The sequence below is a fragment of the Dendrobium catenatum genome, unplaced genomic scaffold, assembly GCF_001605985.2.
Source record: "Dendrobium catenatum unplaced genomic scaffold, ASM160598v2 original_scaffold_171827, whole genome shotgun sequence".
In the NCBI taxonomy this organism is placed as follows: domain Eukaryota; kingdom Viridiplantae; phylum Streptophyta; class Magnoliopsida; order Asparagales; family Orchidaceae; genus Dendrobium; species Dendrobium catenatum.
Genome location: NW_021490249.1, coordinates 24,201 through 44,092, shown reverse-complemented (window position 1 = coordinate 44,092; position 19,892 = coordinate 24,201). Strand labels below are relative to the sequence as shown.

Below are 19,892 nucleotides of genomic sequence, written 5' to 3'. Positions count from 1 at the left end.
AATCAAATCGTGTAGAATATTCGTATCTATAACATATTAAAAGTTGTGCGGTGAAAGTTGTGTCAATACAAAACCGGGTCCGTTTTTCGATCACAAAAACACAAAACAGTGCACAATACGATCAAAACTCAATATCTCTGAAAACAGAAATAGGATTCGGAGTTCTTACCACGAGATAAACACTTTTCCCAACAGCGGTGTCGGACGAAAAGCGCTCCGCGGCCTCCGAAAACGAGCTTTTCCTTCGCTTTTCTTCTCTTTCTCTCCCCTCAGATATTTTGATTTTATAAAAAATATTTTCTCTCTCCTCAAATCGAGCTGATTTCCTTATAACATCAGTCTGATCGTCCTGGCCGATCGCCACATCGTCCAGGACGATATGACCAATTTTCAATCGTCCAGGACGATTTTCCAGGACGATGCAGGACGATAATTAATTTGCCAAAAACCCTTGCTCTCGGGATTTTGCCATGCACTGATCGTCCCAGGACGATCCAAAATCGGCCTGGACGATCCTGGGAGGAAAATCAAATCTAAGAAGGCAAATCAAAGGAATGAGCTCTCACAACTCCGACCTCCATCACCAGACAACGGTCTTTCAGACCCCGGTCTCCTGCTAACAACGATCTTTCAGACTCCTATCTCCTGCCGACTATGGTCCTTCCGACCTCCGTCGCCTACTATGGTTACTCCAACCTCCATCATCAGACAATGGTCTTTTAGACCCCGGTCTCCTACAAACAACAATCTTTCAGACTCCTATCTCCTGCCGACTACGGTCCTGCCGACCTCCATCGCCTACTATGGTCACTCCGACCTCCATTACCAGACAACGGTCTTTCAGACCCCGGTCTCCTACCGACTACGGTCCTTCCGACCTCCGTCACATACTATGGTCCTTCCAACCTCCATCAACAGAAAACGATCTTTCTAACCCCGGTCTCCTACTAACTAAGGTCTTTCGGACCTCGGTCTCCTTCCGACTACGGTCCTTCCGACCTTCATCGCCTACTACGGTCGTTCCGACCTACATCGTCAAATAACGGTCTTTCTGACCTCTGTCTCCTGCAGACTACTGTCCTTCCGACTTCCGTCGCCTCGAATGGTCTTTCCGACCAAATAAATATGTCTATGTTGATTATTGTAACTCCCACCATGTAATGTGCTCTATGTGACGTATATTTGTAACATCAAGCAAAGGCCTTCTCCCTAAGAAGGGCCTAATTTGTAATCGACTACAAATACTAGTGGATTCATTCAAACTGGGCCAAGCCCCGTGATTTTTCCCCCCTTTTTAGGGGTTTCTACGTAAAAACTATGGTGTCTCTTATGAATGTTACACCCTATCTCACTTATCTGATTGTGTGCTAAATCTTCATACAATGCTAAGATGTTAAATTATGAATTTCTCTACCGCCGCGAATACACCAGGACGCAACAATAGCATATAATATATAAAATGAAAAATACTTCAGCTTTCAAAAGAATGTTTTTTTATTATTATTATTCGAACCAAAAATGTAGAAAGAAATATAAAACGACAAAGACAAAGCATACATATTATTCAAGAACCCACAAATCTATCTATAATGAAAAAAAAAATCCTTTCAAAAACTCTCAAATGATGCAGAGGTATGATTACAAAGTCTTTATACACAATCGAGAACAAATATTTGATTCTTACAATTGGAATTACAGAAGAAGTGATGAAGGATAACAACAATTACACATCAATAGAGAAACCACAATATAATAGAGGTCAAGTAACTACACCCAGATAAGGGAAATCAATTGACGGGATCGAACATTAGTAATCAGCCACAATTGTGGCGGTTATTGATGGTGGTCATCGACGGCGATTGCAAGCAATGCATTAGAGTTCTTTAAATCCCTTAGCTCAGGAACCTTGCTATAATAGAAAATGAAACATTATTAACTAGTTTTTGTGAGAAAAACAACACTCCATATAAAGGCTCATATTGATCTTCTTAAACATAAACAATTTCTTTAACATTTAAGTATCTTAATAATGACAAAATTAAATGATTTTTTGCTTGTTAAAGAATCTATTAACTATGGCGATGTACCAAATCAACATTTGACTCATGTTATGTCACTTACAGCGAAACATAGGACGAACAGATATTACGCCTGGCCTTGCATCATCGAAGCGATACCTGCAGAGCAATTGAGAAAAAGAGAGTTATACTGGGATGCATGGAAGAAAAAAAATTTAAGTCTAGAGCTCCTGATACAAATTTGTATAAGGAGTGCAAAAAATTTCCTAAAAATGAAATGAAATCAGAAATGTATATAATCATTTTTATTTTTTTTTTAAATATCATTCCAAAGTACAAAATAGTTGTTTTATATGATGCACTCAGTAGCTCCTGACCCTTTTTTTTTTTCTGGAAATATGTACCTTAAAAACTGATTTGAAAAGATGTTTTTCATCACATACCCTTCATCAATAAGAAAGCTTTTGATAGCTGCAGGAAGTGATGCATGTCCTTTGCTGTGATTACCAGAGCCTGTGAGGAGCACAAGCAAGAAAGGCTGCCATGAGGAAGCAATGTAATAAAAGCAAGCCACGAAAGTTGGGAATGAGACAAAAGTCCTTTTTCTTGACTCAGGAATTCTTCATTTTTTAAAACAGGTTTCATTTACAAATATGAATAGAGATTCAGGTACAATTTATATGTTGCTGATTCCTCTTGCCAGTCTCTACCAAGAGAATTAATAGATTGGAGAATAAAAGTCACTTTAGCCACAGTTGGTGCATGGATAGAACACTATCTATACCTAAGAGAAATGTAATCCATAGCATTCACAGGGGAAAAAATGCATTCGCAGAAAGCATACTAGTTGGTCACTATGAAAAGAAGATCAAATTTATGAACAACTTCGTCAAACTCAATCGGGAATGGTGCTGTCTGTGTTGAAAATTCAGAATATCTTCAAAACCTTTAACAAACTGTTAAAAGATTTAGATGTTCTCTTTTTACTAAAACCAGTTGCCCGGATCAACCCACATAGCAATCAGAGCCACTCATATTCTTTGGCCTCGATCAGACAGTCCTTGTCATCATCACCCCCCAATTCAGATAAATCTTTTCGTACCCATATTTACTACGAGAGCTTCATACATAAACTATCTTATAACAAGCAATGTATGAAAGCGAAAACTTCGCCTAACTTCGCGCTCCCCCCCCCCCCCCCCCCCCCCCCACTCCTAAAGTTTGGGGCTTCCTCTGCATACAAGATGTCACATTAGTCACATATTTGATGTTCTCTGGAAACTTTGGGCCATAGTGATTACTTCTAACGGGTAAGTAATTTCCTTAACCACTAAACTAACTAATTATTTTGCAATTAAGCATAGCAAGCGGACTAGAATTATTCTTCGCCAGTTAATTTACCTGTAATGACATGCAATGACGTCTGCCTCGGTTGTGGCACTATAATCCTCTTAGCATTACTAGAGGTCTCCAATCCGCTAAGAGAAACAAAAGAGGGACTTGGTTGAATTGTTTCTAGCTTTGCCAACTTATCAGGAGAAGCAGAATGGTTCAACATCATCTTGGATTCAATTCTTTGAAGACGCTGCTTCAATGCATGAACAGCCTCTGTTGCATGAAGGCCATGAAGGTCAAGCATCCATATGTCATTATTGCTGTTCCTAATGCGTAGAATCTCCTCTGCTGCTTGAGTGTTTAGTTTTTCTGCAGTCATCCACTCTTCTCGAGCCCTCAAGGAGAGCTGACGTGCAGTTAAGTGATCACGCCTCAAATAGGCATTGCTGGCACCCCGTGAATGTTGTGACGCAGCCCTGAATAGCAATAATACAGTAAGTAAACAAAGGTCAGGGTAAAAAACGGAGGGAGAGAAGTAAAGAGCAGCGATAATATCTAAGAAGTCAGCCTTAATAGTGCCTTCTAGATAATCTAGAGGTCAAACAGTGGTTTACAATACTAAAAGCTGACGGTTCAGAACTTGTTACAATCATGAAGCAGTCATTACAAACATTGAAAGCTCAAAAACTTGACATGGGTTCACAAATCTTTACAGCTTTAACAATGGAAAAAATGCATCATAAGGAAACCTCAAAAATAGCACTATAAGACCCAAACATACATGACAAAAAAAAGAAATGTTAAATTATTAATGTAGTTCAACTGGCAGCAAAACCAAAAGTTTTATTCGTGCATACAGGGGTATAAGAAGGTCATAATAGGTTCCAAAATAATAATTTTGAACTATCTGTTCATACTGTAGCAAATGTTAAATTTTGTCTAAAAAAACAGAAATGTCAAATCTAAACCACAATTACCTCAACATAGAGTATTAAGACGTAGTTTATCATGTATGCTAGGGCACATCATGTACATTAAACATGCAGGCTAAACCAACATCAATGCTTCCCGTTGTCCATGCTCGAAAATTTTCAATACTCACCTTTTGAGTCATCAAGTCTCCCTCCAATCAAGAGAACAACCAAGGTGACTAATGATAGCCACAAGGCTTCCAACTAAAATATTGAGTATGATATGATGTTGATAGGACTTGATGATTAAAACAGCACAAAACAATATAAAAAATAGCAACTTCTTCCAAATAGATCAAGAAATAACACAAAGATGGCTGTTTTTACTAATTTCCAAACAAAGTAAGACAAGATACAAGTTGATTCACTGTTCGAGAGGTGAATCGTCTCTCCCACAATTCCTAGCAGCTACTAGGAACCCAAAACCTCGCAAAAATTGCTGCAAGAATTCAAAACATAACATAAAAACCCCAACCCACCATAATCTTCTCCCTTAAACAGCTCATATCCCCCCTAATAAATTCCCCTTATATCTTTCCGGAAGAGTCCCCTCATTTCCCAAAGATTTTCCTCACAAAGCCTCTTCTCCTATGGCAAGACTGGCCAAGTTAAACATCAGAATGACCCGTTCATTAAAACTAAAAAAGAAATATAAAAAATGATACTGTGCAGTTCAAGCCATGTAAACATAATTCATTAATATAACCTGCACTGCAATCAAAGCAGGTTGTCTGAAATAGAAAAAAATATAACCTGCACTGCAATCAAAGCAGGTTTCAAGCCATTGAAACATTATTCAGTAACGCAAACTTCAACATATTTTGTACACGGGAAGGAAACAAAAAAAAAAAAAAAAACTAGACAAATTACATTTTTGTTCAGAACACTTTCTTTGGAATAATATGGTGGAGTCAAACCAGATCTGCATTTTATCTGTCAAGGATAAAACTTATCCTCCACCTCCTAAAAAGGAAAGAGTCTAACAGCAAAGTAATAACCTTATTTTACATAGATCCGGATATTTAAAATTATCAGAAAATCAAAAAGAATAACAAATCAGTAGCTGGCAACCAGAAACCAGACAGTGCTGAACCTGAGCAAGATTTCTTATCAAAGAGACCAACTAGAATAATCAAAACTTTTGCCAACAGACAACTCAAACAATGCAAATTAAACTTGCATCGAAAGTACTGCAGCATAATAAAGCGTGTCAATTTCAAACATCTAGGGGCTAGCTGTTACAATAAATTTATTTATTTTATCGTTATTGCCATAATAAGTTTATTCATCAGTAAACTTGGGAAAGGGGAGTAGGGGACAATCAGTTCTCATTGCCTTGTAGTTAATTGTTGCACTTAACGGGTCCAAGGATTTGTTTATGAAATATTACATTTTACCGTAGAGATCCAAGTAAACCATTGTCTTTCTTTTTTCGCACAATAGTTTAGCAGCAAGATATAAAAAGTAGCATACAACAAGATCACTCTGTAGCTAATCATTACCTTTAATAGGACGGACAATCATCAAAATAATAAGATGAAATATCACTTTTTTTATCTTTATTTGCATTCGGTTTCTAGGAACATTGATATATCAATAACTATACCTCATCATCGTTAATGCTTCCTTTCGGTGGCTTAAGTAGACATCATCCTCTTCCCACTCAGGTTCAATAGGGACAGAGAGCTGCTTAACTATTAATTCCTCATGAGAATTGTCAGACAAATTATTTGTTGTAGAAGTACTGCTTTTTTCCATAAAAATATTTGCATCTTCGCTCATATTACTCCTGAGCGAAGAGCACCTTCCAAAAGGCTCGGAGTGCTTGTTTTTAGTTCCTGTTTCAGTTGAAATCATTTCTTTCAAAAGAATAGATGCCTGCCCAACATCATTGTTTACAGCAGCTAAAACATCTTCAATCAAATATTGATCAGCCCAACAATAAATATCTTTCAGCATCGCAATAGGATTCTCATTTCTTTTTTTTACAATGACAGCATGATGATTGCTGTCAATGTTAATATTTGAGGATGCAAGATTTGTATGAGCCTTGAGATGTGAAAAGTTAGAAGGCCTCGAGGGTTGAAAAACTGAAGAATATGAAATAGTTGGTGCTGACTGAATCAGTGCCGAGCTTTCTCTGGAGTGAGCATTGTTTGAACATTCCATCAAGCCTGAATATGTCTCATTTGAGATGGGGGGAAAGGGATCCACAGAACCTTCAGTTTCACTTCCTTGCTTTTCACGGTGCTTGCGATCAAAAGCAGCCCAGCCAGCTGTTTGAAACCTTGTCCGATGCATTTTGGACATTGCACAGCCTCTTCTAAGTGTTATCCCGGCAATACTGCAGAATTTGGTGCCTGGTCTCTATTAAACAAGGATTGCAAGCTGCTGCTTCAAAGTCAATAAGCTTGGGCCTGTGGACGCTTTGATTAATCAATCTGCTCCAAGAAAATTTCCAATCTTTAAACATATTTATAACTAAATATCACTCATGCTAAAACCACTGATTAGCTGATGGCTATTTGCAAGGGGAAAAATAGCCCAACAAAGCGAAAGATAAAATGAGCAGAAAAAGAAAGACTCGCTAGTTTACTAATGATGAGAAAAAAAACAAGAAGGATACATAAGGTGTTTGCTTATTTTTTAGTCTGCTTGGTGTAGTAATATTTCCTCTTTTCAATATTAAAATTGGGACGAAATAGTGGACAAATTTAGAAAAGCAACTGACTTGCTTAAAAACATTACAGACTCTGGAATTTCACAACAAAGAGTGAGAAGTTCTTCTTTCCATTATCATCAATAAGTGGGAAACATTTAAGAACTTTAGAAAATGTCTACATAAAAAATTAGCATTTTCTGACCATCAATAATAGACCATTGTGATATATCAAGGCCTTTAATTCAATCAACTTTAGCTTACTGCTGATCTTGCACACCAACAATTCAAGAAAAAGAGGTCAAGATCTGATGAGGACATCGTCAGCAATTTCGACACGTGTACCATTGGAGACACCGGAGATCGACGGCCACGATAAGGAGTTTTATTTTTAAGTCATTTTATGTAGTAGTTTATTTAATTTTTAGTTTTTCCGTTTTTATCCTTATGGGTATTTGGTCGTTATTGTAGCTCAAGGGGCATTTTAGTCTTTTGTTTCCTTTGTCATTTTGAGGCCTATATATATATAGTCATTTCTTATGTAATGGGGATGATGAATATTTTGAATGAAAATTATGTTTTGTTTCCACTTCTTCTTGCATGAGAGCTAGAGAAGGGGAGAGAGCTTAAGGGGAGCAAATCGCAAGGCCCACCAGTCGTTGGAAGAGTCCGCGGCTCGTGGTTAAGTTTATTCTATCTTCTCGTTTGTGTTTTTCCTCATCCACTTAACCTAAGCCTTCATCCTGTTTGCCATTAATCCGAGCCCCGAATTTTCATACCGGCCACCTTGGGATCCAACCCGCCGGCTCCTCTTTAGCCGCCGGCCGATTCCCCTCCACCACCCCGTCCCCCATCCTCCACCACCGGCCTCATCCCCTTTTCCCGCACGTTTCAAATTTTGAAATTCAAATTGGTTGAATCTCAAACTTTCCAAATTTGTCAAAAGCCATATTAGGAAAGTAGTTCAATTCAAATCAATTTTGAATTTCAAAACCAATTGGATTTCATGATAAATTTTCCGAATGCTTATGTGCTAATTTGGAAGGCTTATGAATTGCTCCCTCACCTCCCTTCTCTCTCTTAAACCGCCGGCCATGCATGGGTTCCTCCCTTTAATTCCCCAATTAATGCATTAATGACCCCCTAATTTGAAATTGAATTTCAAATTAATTTCCCCCCATTTTCATTCAAAATCTTGAAATTAATTTCATGTTTTGAATTGAAAACCTCCCTCCCTCCTCTAGTGAACCCGCCAGCCACCCCTCTTGATGGGCTTCATTAAATGCTCATTAATCCCCCTAAATTCTATTTGAAATTTGAAATTAGTTTCAAATAATTCCCTCCAAATTTACTAAAATCTGAGATTAGTTTTCAGATTTGAGTAAATCTCTTCCTTCCCTCATCTAACCTAAATCCCCTCTCCCAAATCACCCGCCCCCTCTCTCTCTACCTTGGCCGCCTCCCTCATTTCTCCCTCCCTTGTGAATTTGGAAGCCAAGAGAAGAAGAAGACGACACCCTTCCACCTCCATTTCAAAGACGTATGGTCGATCCGAACATCGATCAGAGATTAGTCTTTGGTTCCCAAGGACGTGTGGACGTTCAGAGATCGTTTTTCGTGACGTCAACATAGAGAATTCCAAGACCACGATTAGATCATCCACGGTCAGCCCCCTCCACCAACTCCGACTACTTTCTTGTGGACAAATACCTCCGGCATCATCTTCCTAGTGGTGATCTCGATTCTAGCGTGCAAAATCTTCTCTCACCAAAACCTAGTGTAGTTGAGTGATCAATCCCCGAGGTGAAAACTCTCATTATTAAATTGTGGATTGTTGGTTAATAGCTTTTCGTATTGCTACTATTTTTACTTATCTACTAAGTTTGGTTAATCTACGTGCTCCTTCGCCTAAGCAAGTGAACAACTAAGGTTCTTTATTGAAATTCCTTGCTATTGCAATAAGCTATTAATTGAGATTACATTGTCAATTGTTCTTAAATTTCTTATCAAGTTCCTTTTGCATGCATGTGGTTTCACATCATCTTGGTATCAGAGCATGGCTAGCATGCTTTACATGTGCTAGATGCATCCTAGGAATTTAATTTAACTTCCCTTAGATTGTTTACATGCATACCATCGCATTATATGTTTGCATCACTGTTTTATTTTGTTCTCCACTGTTTTCCTGCACTCATTTAGTGGGTTTTAGGTTAGTATTTCTTGTACTTAATTGCTGTCCACACTCTAGACACCTAACCCAACACTTAACGCAATCATTCAAGCCTAGTGTGCTGTCCAGAAACTTTCTGCAACATTTAGAGAGCTTTAGGTGACCCCAACCTAGTTTTTAGGTGCTGGCCACATCCCAAAACCCATCCTAAACACCTAGGCTTCTTCACCAACAGTTGTAGTTTGCTGTCCACACAAAATTCTGCAGTGTTTGGTAGCATTTAAGTGAGTCTAACCTTGGCTTAGGGTGCTGCCCAAGCCTTAGCATCCTCCCTAAACACCTAGTGACCTAAACCCTTCTTGAAGCTTGCTGTCCAGTATTTTTCCTGCACCTTATAACAAGTCGAGATGATGTTTTCTCTTTGAAGAGAGTGGTACCTTGCACCCAATCTTCATTAGGTTTCACTTGACACTTACCCATGGACCCGATAAGACTTCAAAAGAGTTTAGATGACATCGTTAACCTAGTGGGCAATATGACTAGAATTATGACGGAGAAACCCGTTGACTATCCCCACTCAGCTTATCACCCTAGACCTGAGCTTAGGCTTCTACGACCTCACTTAGAGTCACCTTACCGTCTACCCACCTTTGATGGTTCCTCGGACGCTTACTACTTTAGGGAATGGGCTAGACAACTAGATGACTATTTTGAATCATGTCATATCCCTGAATCCCACCAGGTTAGCATCGCTAAGTCTCACCTAAAAGGTCGGGCTCTTCAATTTTGGATGAAATTGGAAGATCATAAAGAGTCTCGCGGTGAGTACCTTAATTGAAAAGACATGAGACGAGAACTTAATTTGAAATACCGACCCTCTACTAGTGACCGTCATCTAGAGCATCACCCTACCTCTTTTGTTGGGACAAGTCGTGGACATTACTATGGTCGAGACCACCCACCCATCAGTAACATCAGGGTTGCTGCCCCACCCTGTAGGTCTTCACCTAACCATGATGATCGACCCTCTATTGGGTCTTATGTTGGATCGATCCCACATAACTCCCCACTTGGACCAATTTCTGGCCATCCCAGTCAACCTTTAGCCTCTCCAATCCTTGACCCTGAAAGTGTAATGTTACTAGAGGAATGCGTTAAAAAGAAGAGGTCCCCGAAACCTGTGACTGAGTACATCCATTTCGTGGATGCTAATGATATCACTGATAACAAAGAATTCTTTGAGGATGAGACTGAAGTGATTGAGTTAGACTCCCGGCCTGACTTAAACCCTGATTTAGGAGGTCTAGAACCTTTTAACCTTGATACCTTAGCTCATGTAGAGTCTAATCTCATTAACGATATCCTTTGGATAAGGTCTGCCTGGACGATATTAATTTGATCCCGAAAGAAACTGATCTGACCTTGAACACAATGAAATTAAAATCGGAAGATTCTAATTTAATTACTGAGATGAATCCGGATAATTCTGATTTGATTTTGGATAATTCTGATGGCGAATTAGCTAATCTCGAGTTGGAAGTAAGTCAATCAAATTTGTCACCTGATTCAAGTGAAACAGAACCTACGGATCTTAGGGTTAAACCCAAACTTGATTCTACTTCGGAAGACAGTAGCTTAAGTCTGAAAGTCTTTGAGCCTGATTTGAACAATAATGAACCTTCTCTTGTTTCATTAGAGTCTAACTTTGGAGCTGCTCATTTGGATTTATATTTAGCCGAGTGTGTCATTCCTGATATCTCTCTTACTGTTGTACCCACATATGTCCTAGAAACTTTTCCCCATCGTATAAGTCCCATACCGGCTGACGAATCTTTGGGCTATCCCCTTATGGATGTGAGTCAGGATCAATCATCTTATTTTATTCTTGATTCCAACATTTTGCCCGTTAAAGCCTCGTCCTACCCTTATAAGGACCACTTCTATCTTAGTTTGATGAATTTGATCGATTACACTACCCCCACTAGGAGACTGCTGTCGACCCTAACGAAAATTACCTATAAAAGTGCCCTGGTAGCTAAGAGTGTCTTCATTTCTCCCCCTACACCAGTTCCCTTAGACCAAACACTTTAAAACCCCTCTTTTTGTGACTCGTCCACCTTTTCTAGCTATGTGTTCGTGTGAGTTAGTATGTTGTGTGTGTGTCTTATAGTCTGTTGTCCTTCTAAGTTATTTCTGCTTAAAACTTTTGGGTGAGCCTTGATTCTGGTCATTCGTCATGCATATCGGTTCTTTTGCATATCCATTTGCATCTCATCTCCAGGAGCTTCATAAAGAAATTAAAAGAAGAATTGAACAAAGTAACTCCAATTTTAAGCTTATTTCAGATCACAAGAAAAGATTTAAAAAATTCGAGGTTGGAAACTTTGTGATGGCACAGATCCCTCCGTGAAGAAGTCGCATGCTAGAAGCACCAGACCTTGAAGATAATGTCAAAGATAAATAGTAATGCTTATATGCTGGACCCCAAGGGTTTTAACTTCAATCCTACATTTAATATAGAAGATCTAGTAACCTTTGAGGGACCCGAGTTGAACCCTAATAATCCAATTCAAAATAAGCCTTGAGAGAACCCACCCAGTGAGATCCCCCAGCCTACCTCCACTCCCCAATTTACCCCACTTACCCATAGCGGAGAAGATTGAAGCATTAATAGATGATGAGATCATTTCCACAAAGGAAGAAGGTCACCGCATGTACATAGTTCATTGGAAAGGGAAATCGGAGACGGAGCATGTGAATTGATCATGAGGAGCTGCAGTGAGTGGACCCCGGCTTACTAGAGTGGTACGAGAGTTCTACAGATGATTACTCGACGGGGTCGAGTTTTCTCCCACCTGGGGAGAATGATGAGGACATCGTCAGCAATTTCGACACGTGTACCATCGGATAGACCGGAGATCGACGGCCACGATCAGGAGTTTTATTCTTAAGTCATTTTATGTAGTAGTTTATTTTATTTTTATTTTTTCTATTTTTACCCTTATGGGTATTTGGTAGCTATTGTAGCCCAAGGGGCATTTTAGTCTTTTGTTTCCTTTGTCATTTTGAGGCCTATATATATGGTCATTTCTTATGTAATGGGGATGATGAATATTTTGAATGAAAATTATGTTTTGTTTCCACTTCTTCTTGCATGAGAGCTAGAGAAGAGAGAGAGCTCAAGGGGAGCAAATCGCAAGGCCCACCGGTCGTTGGAAGAGTCCGCGGCTAGTGGTTAAGTTTATTCTATCTTCTCGTTTGTGTTTTTCCTCATCCACTTAACCTAAGCCTTCATCCCGTTTGCCATCAATCCGAGCTCCGAATTCCCATACCGGCCACCTTGGGATCCAATCCGCCGGCTCCTCTTTAGCCACCGGCCGATTCCCCTCCACCACCCCGTCCCCCATCCTCCACCACCAGCCTCATCCCCTTTTTCCGCACGTTTCAAATTTTGAAATTCAAATTGGTTGAATCTCAAACTTTCCAAATTTGTCAAAAGCCATATTAAGAAAGTAGTTCAATTCAAATCAATTTTGAATTTCAAAACCAATTGGATTTCATGATAAATTTTCCTAATGCTTATGTGCTAATTTGGAAGGCTCATGAATTGCTCCCTCACCTCCCTCCTCTCTCTTAAACCACCGGCCATGCATGGGTTCCTCCCTTTAATTCCCCAATTAATGCATTAATGACCCCCTAATTTGAAATTGAATTTCAAATTAATTTCCCCCCATTTTCATTCAAAATCCTGAAATTAATTTCATGCTTTGAATTGAAAACCTCCCTCCCTCCTCTAGTGAACCCTCCGGCCACCCCTCTTGATGGGCTTCATTAAATGCTCATTAATCCCCCTAAATTCTATTTGAAATTTGAAATTATTTTCAAATAATTCCCTCCAAATTTACTAAAATCTGATATTAGTTTTCAGATTTGAGTAAATCTCTTCCTTCCCTCATCTAACCTAAATCCCCTCTCCCAAATCACCCGCCCCCTCTCTCTCTACCTTGGCCGCCTCCCTCATTTCTCCCTCCCTTGTGAATTTGGAAGCCAAGAGAAGAAGAAGAAGACGCCCTTCCACCTCCATTTCAAAGACGTATGGTCGATCCGAACATCGATCAGAGATTAGTCTTTGGTTCCCAAGGACGTGTGGACATTCGGAGATCGTTTTTCGTGACGTCAACATAGAAAATTCCAAGACCACGATTAGATCATCCACGGTCAGCCCCCTCCACCAACTCCGACTACTTTCTTGTGGACAAATACCTCCGGCATCGTCTTCCTAGTGGTGATCTCGATTCTAGCGTGCAAAATCTTCTCTCACCAAAGCCTAGTGTAGTTGAGTGATCAATCCCCGAGGTGAAAACTCTCATTATTAAATTGTGGATTGTTGGTTAATAGCTTTTTGTATTGCTACTATTTTTACTTATCTACTAGGTTTGGTTAATCTACGTGCTCCTTCGCCTAAGCAAGTGAACAACTAAGGTTCTTTATTGAAATTCCTTGTTATTGCAATAAGCTATTAATTGAGATTACATTGTCAATTGTTCTTAAATTTCTTATCAAGCTCCTTTTGCATGCATTTGGTTTCACATCAGGATCTAACATGAGTGTTTTCCCATCTCGAAGGACCTCCAACACTCAAGCTAATAATTCTGGGAGTAGGTTATGCCCGTCGAACAGGTAGGAGGTTCAAGGGACCCATGTGCTGCTAATGGTAATCTTAATATCACTGAGTAGGGTTGGAGAACTTAGTATGCTAGGATTTCCTCAAACTTGTAGATTTCTTTATCAAAGAAATGAGCAAAATTATTGAAAATTTTTCACCAAGGGTTAGAAACAGTTAAAAAAGTGGTCGATGTATGTCATAAATTTGTCCAGGAAATGAAATGCAAGATTTGCTTCAAAACTAATAAAGCAAGCTCAGACCGAGTTGGTCCAATTTGGTTGATCGAGTTTGATTGGTCTAGCATATTAATCCAACTAAGGATACACTGTATGGTGGAGATCATTCAAGGACATGAATGGAGGCTCAAGCATCCTTTGGTATGATAAGTGACTAGGATAAAGGGAAATTGGAATGTCGCCCATGAAATGGGAGACCACAGTCTTAATGGCGGTGATAGGGTGGAGTTTTATCTTGAATATAAAGAAAACATAGAAGCCATGATAATTCCAGCAGTGCAATTCCAACACAACAAGTACAATTTCATCACTCATAGAGAAAAATATAAGACTCTTTCTCATCTCACAAAGATCATTTCAAAATTAATGTTGTGTGATAAATTAGAAAATAAAAAATTTGAAGATCACTTGCAACAATTGAGGCTCAAGTGAGGTTGCTACAGCTGCACACTCATTAGCAAAATATGCTAGTGGTAGTGGTATAATAGGAGATTGCAGCCTAAGGCACAATATGTGCCTAGCGGGTTGAGGAAGAGGAGTGGAACCGGACTAAATCAGGCAGACGTTCGGTCTATATAACTCAAATTTATTATTCTAGCCCATTTTTTGTTGATTATGCTTTTATTGGATTGTTCAAGCTAACATTAGACCTTGAATAAGTCTTCTTTTGGATTCCCTCTTAAAAAATAAAAATAAATAAACAAACTTACTTCCTCTCTCCCTCCTATATTTTGGATTCTCTTTTTAAAAAAAACTAGCCTGATATTAATCCAAATCACGGATCAAAAGTCAATGAGGTCACCATCATTAAGGATGTCAGCAAGGTCATCGCCATCATTCATACCCACTAAGAACATCAAGGGCATTATGTGTGCCCTAGACTAACTGTAAAGACTTCTCGATTTAAGCTAAGTTGAGTGAAGTCGAGTTGGACCATGCACAATGCATCATCCACGCGCCTTAGCCTTATTTGTTGTATAGCTTATTCTTTACCAAATTTGCCTACTATTAACCTTTTTTGGCTACTTTGAACCCATGCGAGACTACAATTCAAAGTTTGCATCACTCAAGATATTAATATTAGCTCTATAATACATCGTAGACCAAATAATTGTCCAGCTTAATTTCCGATTTGAGTTGTAATGATTAAGCAAATAAATAAGGTGAATATAACCCAAACTTGGTAAAGAAGCATTGAATTCAGGTGTTATTTGCATCTAGTTTGTCACCATTTGAGCATAATCCAAAGGACCCAACTTTACCATCCACATTGGACGCTCCTTTGCTTTACCATAATCTCCTTTCCAATGCAAGGTTCTACGAAGATGGTTGAAATCCATGGAAGGAGTTCAATAGTGTCATTGCAGACTTAATTCATCATCTTTATCAAGATTTAAAATTATGTAGTCATGTATTGAGGCATTTTCTATCCACACGGGTACAAACCAAATTAACAATATAACAATAAATTAAAAATCCTCACCGCTATCATCATTCAGGGGATATGATTAGAGTCATCATCATAGAGAATAATTTTCTCCCTTACCTCATCCTAAGTGGAGTCCAAGGTTTTCTAATATTCTTCTTCAATCTCACTCATGTTCCTCTTCCCTACATAGTGGTAATCAACAAAAAATTGAAAATATTAATTAAATTTTAAGAAGCTTTATAATTAATTTTTAATATATGTTTTTTGACTCTTCATAGTTGGTTTGTATTGGATGCATATGTTTTATATCTATTACCATCATAGAAATCAACATTCAAATCTCCTTGTTGTAAATCAAATGGTGTAACAACAATTTCATCATATAGCAATAGAATCACATCATCCTTCAAACATTTATCTTTTAATTTTTTAATCCTTAAGTCTCATGATGTACACCGAAGAATTCATCCAAAAGGTCATTAGATCATTTCTCCTTTTTGTCTAAACTTAATTGTATTTGTTTTAATTGCATTCACATCCGAATGACGAGCATATAAGTCTCAAAATCTTAACAACAAAATGTTGTAACTTAGAAATTTCATCACCAAAATAAATTCACTTGTCAATTATAGTTGTAAGAAATAAGCATAAGTTTAAAAGATGAAGGGCGCGTTCTTTTTTCACTCAAAATATTAGTAATAAAAAAATTACCTGAAAAATGTTTTGCAACTACATCTTTCGCTAGTTAAAGTAACAAAGAAATTTTCCTTGTTCCTAAAAGGTATAAGTTGCATAGAAGCATCTGCCCTTTCAGATGGGTTAGCAATAAGCCTATTCATGCAACGTTACAACCCAATTTTATCTCAAGATTTGTTGAATTATTGTTTGCATATTGAAGCTAAGAATTAAGGCAGTAGCTTGCAGCATGCAAATAGAGATAAAGTTGTAGCTCCTACTTATCATCAATGATATCTCATATTCCTCTATAACATGCCTAGACTCCTCCTTAGTTATAGCTAATCAGTTCTTTCACTACATTGTATATAAATACATAGCAAGCTTCTTCTCTGCATTAATCATCCTTAACACTTGAACCAGTGGCCTAGTTGTTGTTATTACATATGATGCAATTAATCAAAATATTTATTTAGAATAATTTTTATAACTTCTTTTCCGTTAACTCTCCTAACCCAAGCATAATTAAAACATTCAGTAGAAGTAAACATAACCTCCAAAGATTGCCTTGATCCCAACAAGCTATGTATTGTTAGATAAGCTATAACAAATATGGATGTAATATGTTGTATGAGTTCTTTCTTTGAAAACTTACTCATTAATGCCAAAATTCAAGAATGATTACATATGAATTTGCTTATTTTCTTGGCATGACTTGGTACATCCTTGTATTGTAGCAGCTCATTTAACTTCTCAAGAATAAGATGTATACACTGTATAGCAAAAGGTGCCCAATATGTTATTTCTCTTTTCCATCAAAGTGACTCGGGCTGCTCATAAACAATGTCGTTATTTGTTACAATCTATGCAATCAAGTGATCTCCTATCTCTTCAACCACTCCATCTAGCAATCCAAAAATATAATCTACATCATTCACCTGATCATAGGCTTTAACAGTATGTTAATCATACTCTTGTTCCTAACGTCAAACCATCCATCAGATATCATAGTCATACTAATCTGGCTCCAAATCCTCTTAATTTATTCAATATCTTTCTCTATCTTATTATGTTGCTCCTTCAAAACCCCAATTCCCAACTCATACATGGACAAGTGTTTAAAGCCTCGATCATAAGCTCCAATGGAACATATCATATTGTAGCATTAAGGAGAGATTGTTACATTGAATGGAATGGAGTTCTCATAAAAAAAAAATCTCCCAATATTCATACAAACACATTTGCGTGCTCTCTAGTCATCTCTGAAGACAACTTCTATGATGCACATGGCCTATCTCCCTACTGCCATCTCCAAATTAACCATATGACCTATGAGTCCTCTTGCACCCGTGATAGGCATTGGTGGCAAGGAAGATAATAAGTCTCATCTACTATGCGCACTCCCATAATTTGAGCCTACTTCAACCTATCGTCGAATCGTCACTAAGTGAGATGCTTCGACATCTTTGACTTATTCGTCTAAAACCAAATCTCCTCTTTTATTGTTTCTAGAACTTTGGCACATGATGCTATATTTTTGTGAGATTCTGATAATTACTCCATCCTTTAACACCACCTTTGACTGCCTCATTGCAATAATTGCACTTCAAATATACATATATTTTATTGCTTCCACCAACATCAACGTGCACACAATGTTTCAACATTGAATCTTTTCTATGGCCCTATGAGATTTTTTTCTTGCATTTGACTATTTAGTCCAAACCCTAAAATAAAAATTTTGATTCAAATTTGAGAAAATGAAAACATTCAAAGCAATAAACATCCTAAATAAGCTATTAAAAGAAACTAAATTCAAACCAAAGAAATTACAGTTTCAGAAAAAAAAAAATGGGAGAATCCTTGCAGAAGAGGGAAACTAGATAGGAGGACTCGCCTGTAGAGCTGGAGATGATCAGCGGTAGTATTATATTCAATGGTTCAAGTGAGATTGCATGGTTCATGAGGTTCGTAACTCCCATGGTTATAATTAATATGGTTGACTGACATTCAATAGAGGTGACTCTCACATTGCTTCACATAGTTAAGTGGACTCTTGAAAAATAATACTTGATGATAAGGGTGGATCCACCTTAAGCCCAGGGGGGCAAAATCCCCCCCCCCCCCCCCCCCCCAAACAAAAAAAAAAATTTTTTCATTTGTAATTCTTCATTTTTTATGACAATTTAATTACACTTTTTTTTTTTTTTCTTGCTATTTTTTTTATATAATATTTAATTATTTTTATATTTAGCAATCTCCCCCCCCCCCCCCCCAAAATAAAAGTTTTGAAATAATATGATCTTTAGTCAATTTCCCCCAACATAATTAAACACTTTTGTGTAGAGGTGTTATTCTTAAGGAATGATGAACCAAATACAAAGAGAAATACCAAAATTTGTTTCGGGGGCACCGCGGGGATGCTGCCCCTTGACCCCGCGGCCTGATTGGGTAAGTCGAACCCGCCAAGGGGTGCTACCCCCTTGGACCCCCGACATATCTGCGAAGCATACGATGATCAAGGATATGAGCAAATAGGGGTCGAGCCAAATTCAAGGCAACTCCAACATGCATTTTGTAGAGATTAAATGATTAATCAATTACATCATTTTGATTTTTTTTGCAAACAAATCATTCATACTTCAACATAAATTTTGTTTAAGAATATTTGTCATTATATAAGGTGTTGATGATATTTTTAAAATGTATTATATACTCAAGTACATAGAATCATTAGTCACTAAAATGGCGCGTGCATGCGTGCACACAATGTGTGTGTGTATATATATACACTTTTACTTATTAAGTTCCCCCTTCCCGAAAATTAAGACCGGTTCCGCCTGCTTGATGAAAAAACATACATTTAAGGAGTGAAGGATAATGTGAAGAGCTCTCACATAAGAGGAACATTTTTTTATGCATGCGAGAATATTAATTCAGCGTCAAAGCAGATATAAAAACATGTTCATGTAAAATTATCAAATATTAACTACCGACAAACTTAAGCCTTTGGATGTAAAACAGATTTGAGTTGGTGTATCAGGACCAACTCCAATACCCTTTCTTCCACGCTCTCCTAACATAACCCGAAATGAATATCAATTTATTTTAATATGTTAATTTTACTACCACCATCAATATGAACACAAAATTATGCACGTTAGAAAATTTTCTCAAACAAAATAGCAGCATCCACCTTAGAACCCTACATACAATCATCAATCCATCATTAAAGCCTAGAACCCATAAAATTTATTGAAGATAATGATTTAGTTACCCTTGAAGACGCCCCGCCCTACTTTGCAAACGGAGTCCGCAGCTCTCGAAACCAAGTCGTCGATTTCGCAGAGAAAGAGAGGTTAGATGGGTGAGAGGCAAAAATCTTTATGTTGGACGTATAGAAAGAAACAATTAGCAGCTTATAATAGCATCCGAATCCAGAATCCATCAACCCAAAGACTGGCGATTTATTTCGGAGATAAGCGGGACGACGGGAATAATACCGGTGGCTGTTTGGAGAACCGATATTATTCAACGTAAAAAATGACGTTTCCGAAATTACCCTTATTATTAATTAAGCTAATTATTAAGTTAATTGTCGTACCAGCTAGGTTATCAAAATGAAGGTTAAGCATTTACTTTATGGGATGATGTTATTGTTTTTTCTGAGAACTCTATAAACAATATTAAAAATCTCAAAGATAATTCTTGATGATTTTGCTGAAGCTTCAGG

At 37.9% G+C, this 19,892-nt stretch overlaps 1 protein-coding gene across 2 annotated transcripts; it reads right to left on the bottom strand.

Moving 5' to 3' along the window:
- Nucleotides 1-1,658: 1,658 nt before the first annotated feature.
- Nucleotides 1,659-19,673, bottom strand: LOC110104003. Of its 2 annotated transcripts, none has more exons than XM_020832925.2 (6): nt 19,437-19,673; nt 5,931-6,765; nt 3,420-3,829; nt 2,423-2,531; nt 2,122-2,177; nt 1,659-1,909 (listed from the first exon to the last, which is right to left on the bottom strand). In XM_020832925.2, the coding sequence occupies exons 2-6, from the start codon at nt 6,632-6,634 to the stop codon at nt 1,893-1,895; spliced, it is 1,296 nt and encodes a 431-aa protein (XP_020688584.1). In that variant the 5' UTR covers nt 6,635-6,765; nt 19,437-19,673; the 3' UTR covers nt 1,659-1,892. The 2 variants fall into 2 exon arrangements, with proteins under 2 accessions (XP_020688584.1, XP_020688585.1); XM_020832926.2 differs by having other exon boundaries at nt 2,462-2,531; nt 19,437-19,672.
- Between the last annotated feature and the right edge of the window lie 219 nt (nt 19,674-19,892).

What these genes read in the sequence shown, in the direction of transcription:
- LOC110104003 (XM_020832925.2), bottom strand. Translation starts at nt 6,634, where the DNA reads ATGTCCAAAATGCATCGGACAAGGTTTCAAACAGCTGGCTGGGCTGCT. An exon ending in GAAGCATTAACGATGATGAG is followed by an intron (nt 3,830 to 5,930) that starts GTATAGTTATTG and finishes ATTGCTATTCAG; the next exon opens with GGCTGCGTCACAACATTCAC. An exon ending in TTTTCAAATCAGTTTTTAAG is followed by an intron (nt 2,178 to 2,422) that starts GTACATATTTCC and finishes ATTGCTCTGCAG; the next exon opens with GTATCGCTTCGATGATGCAA.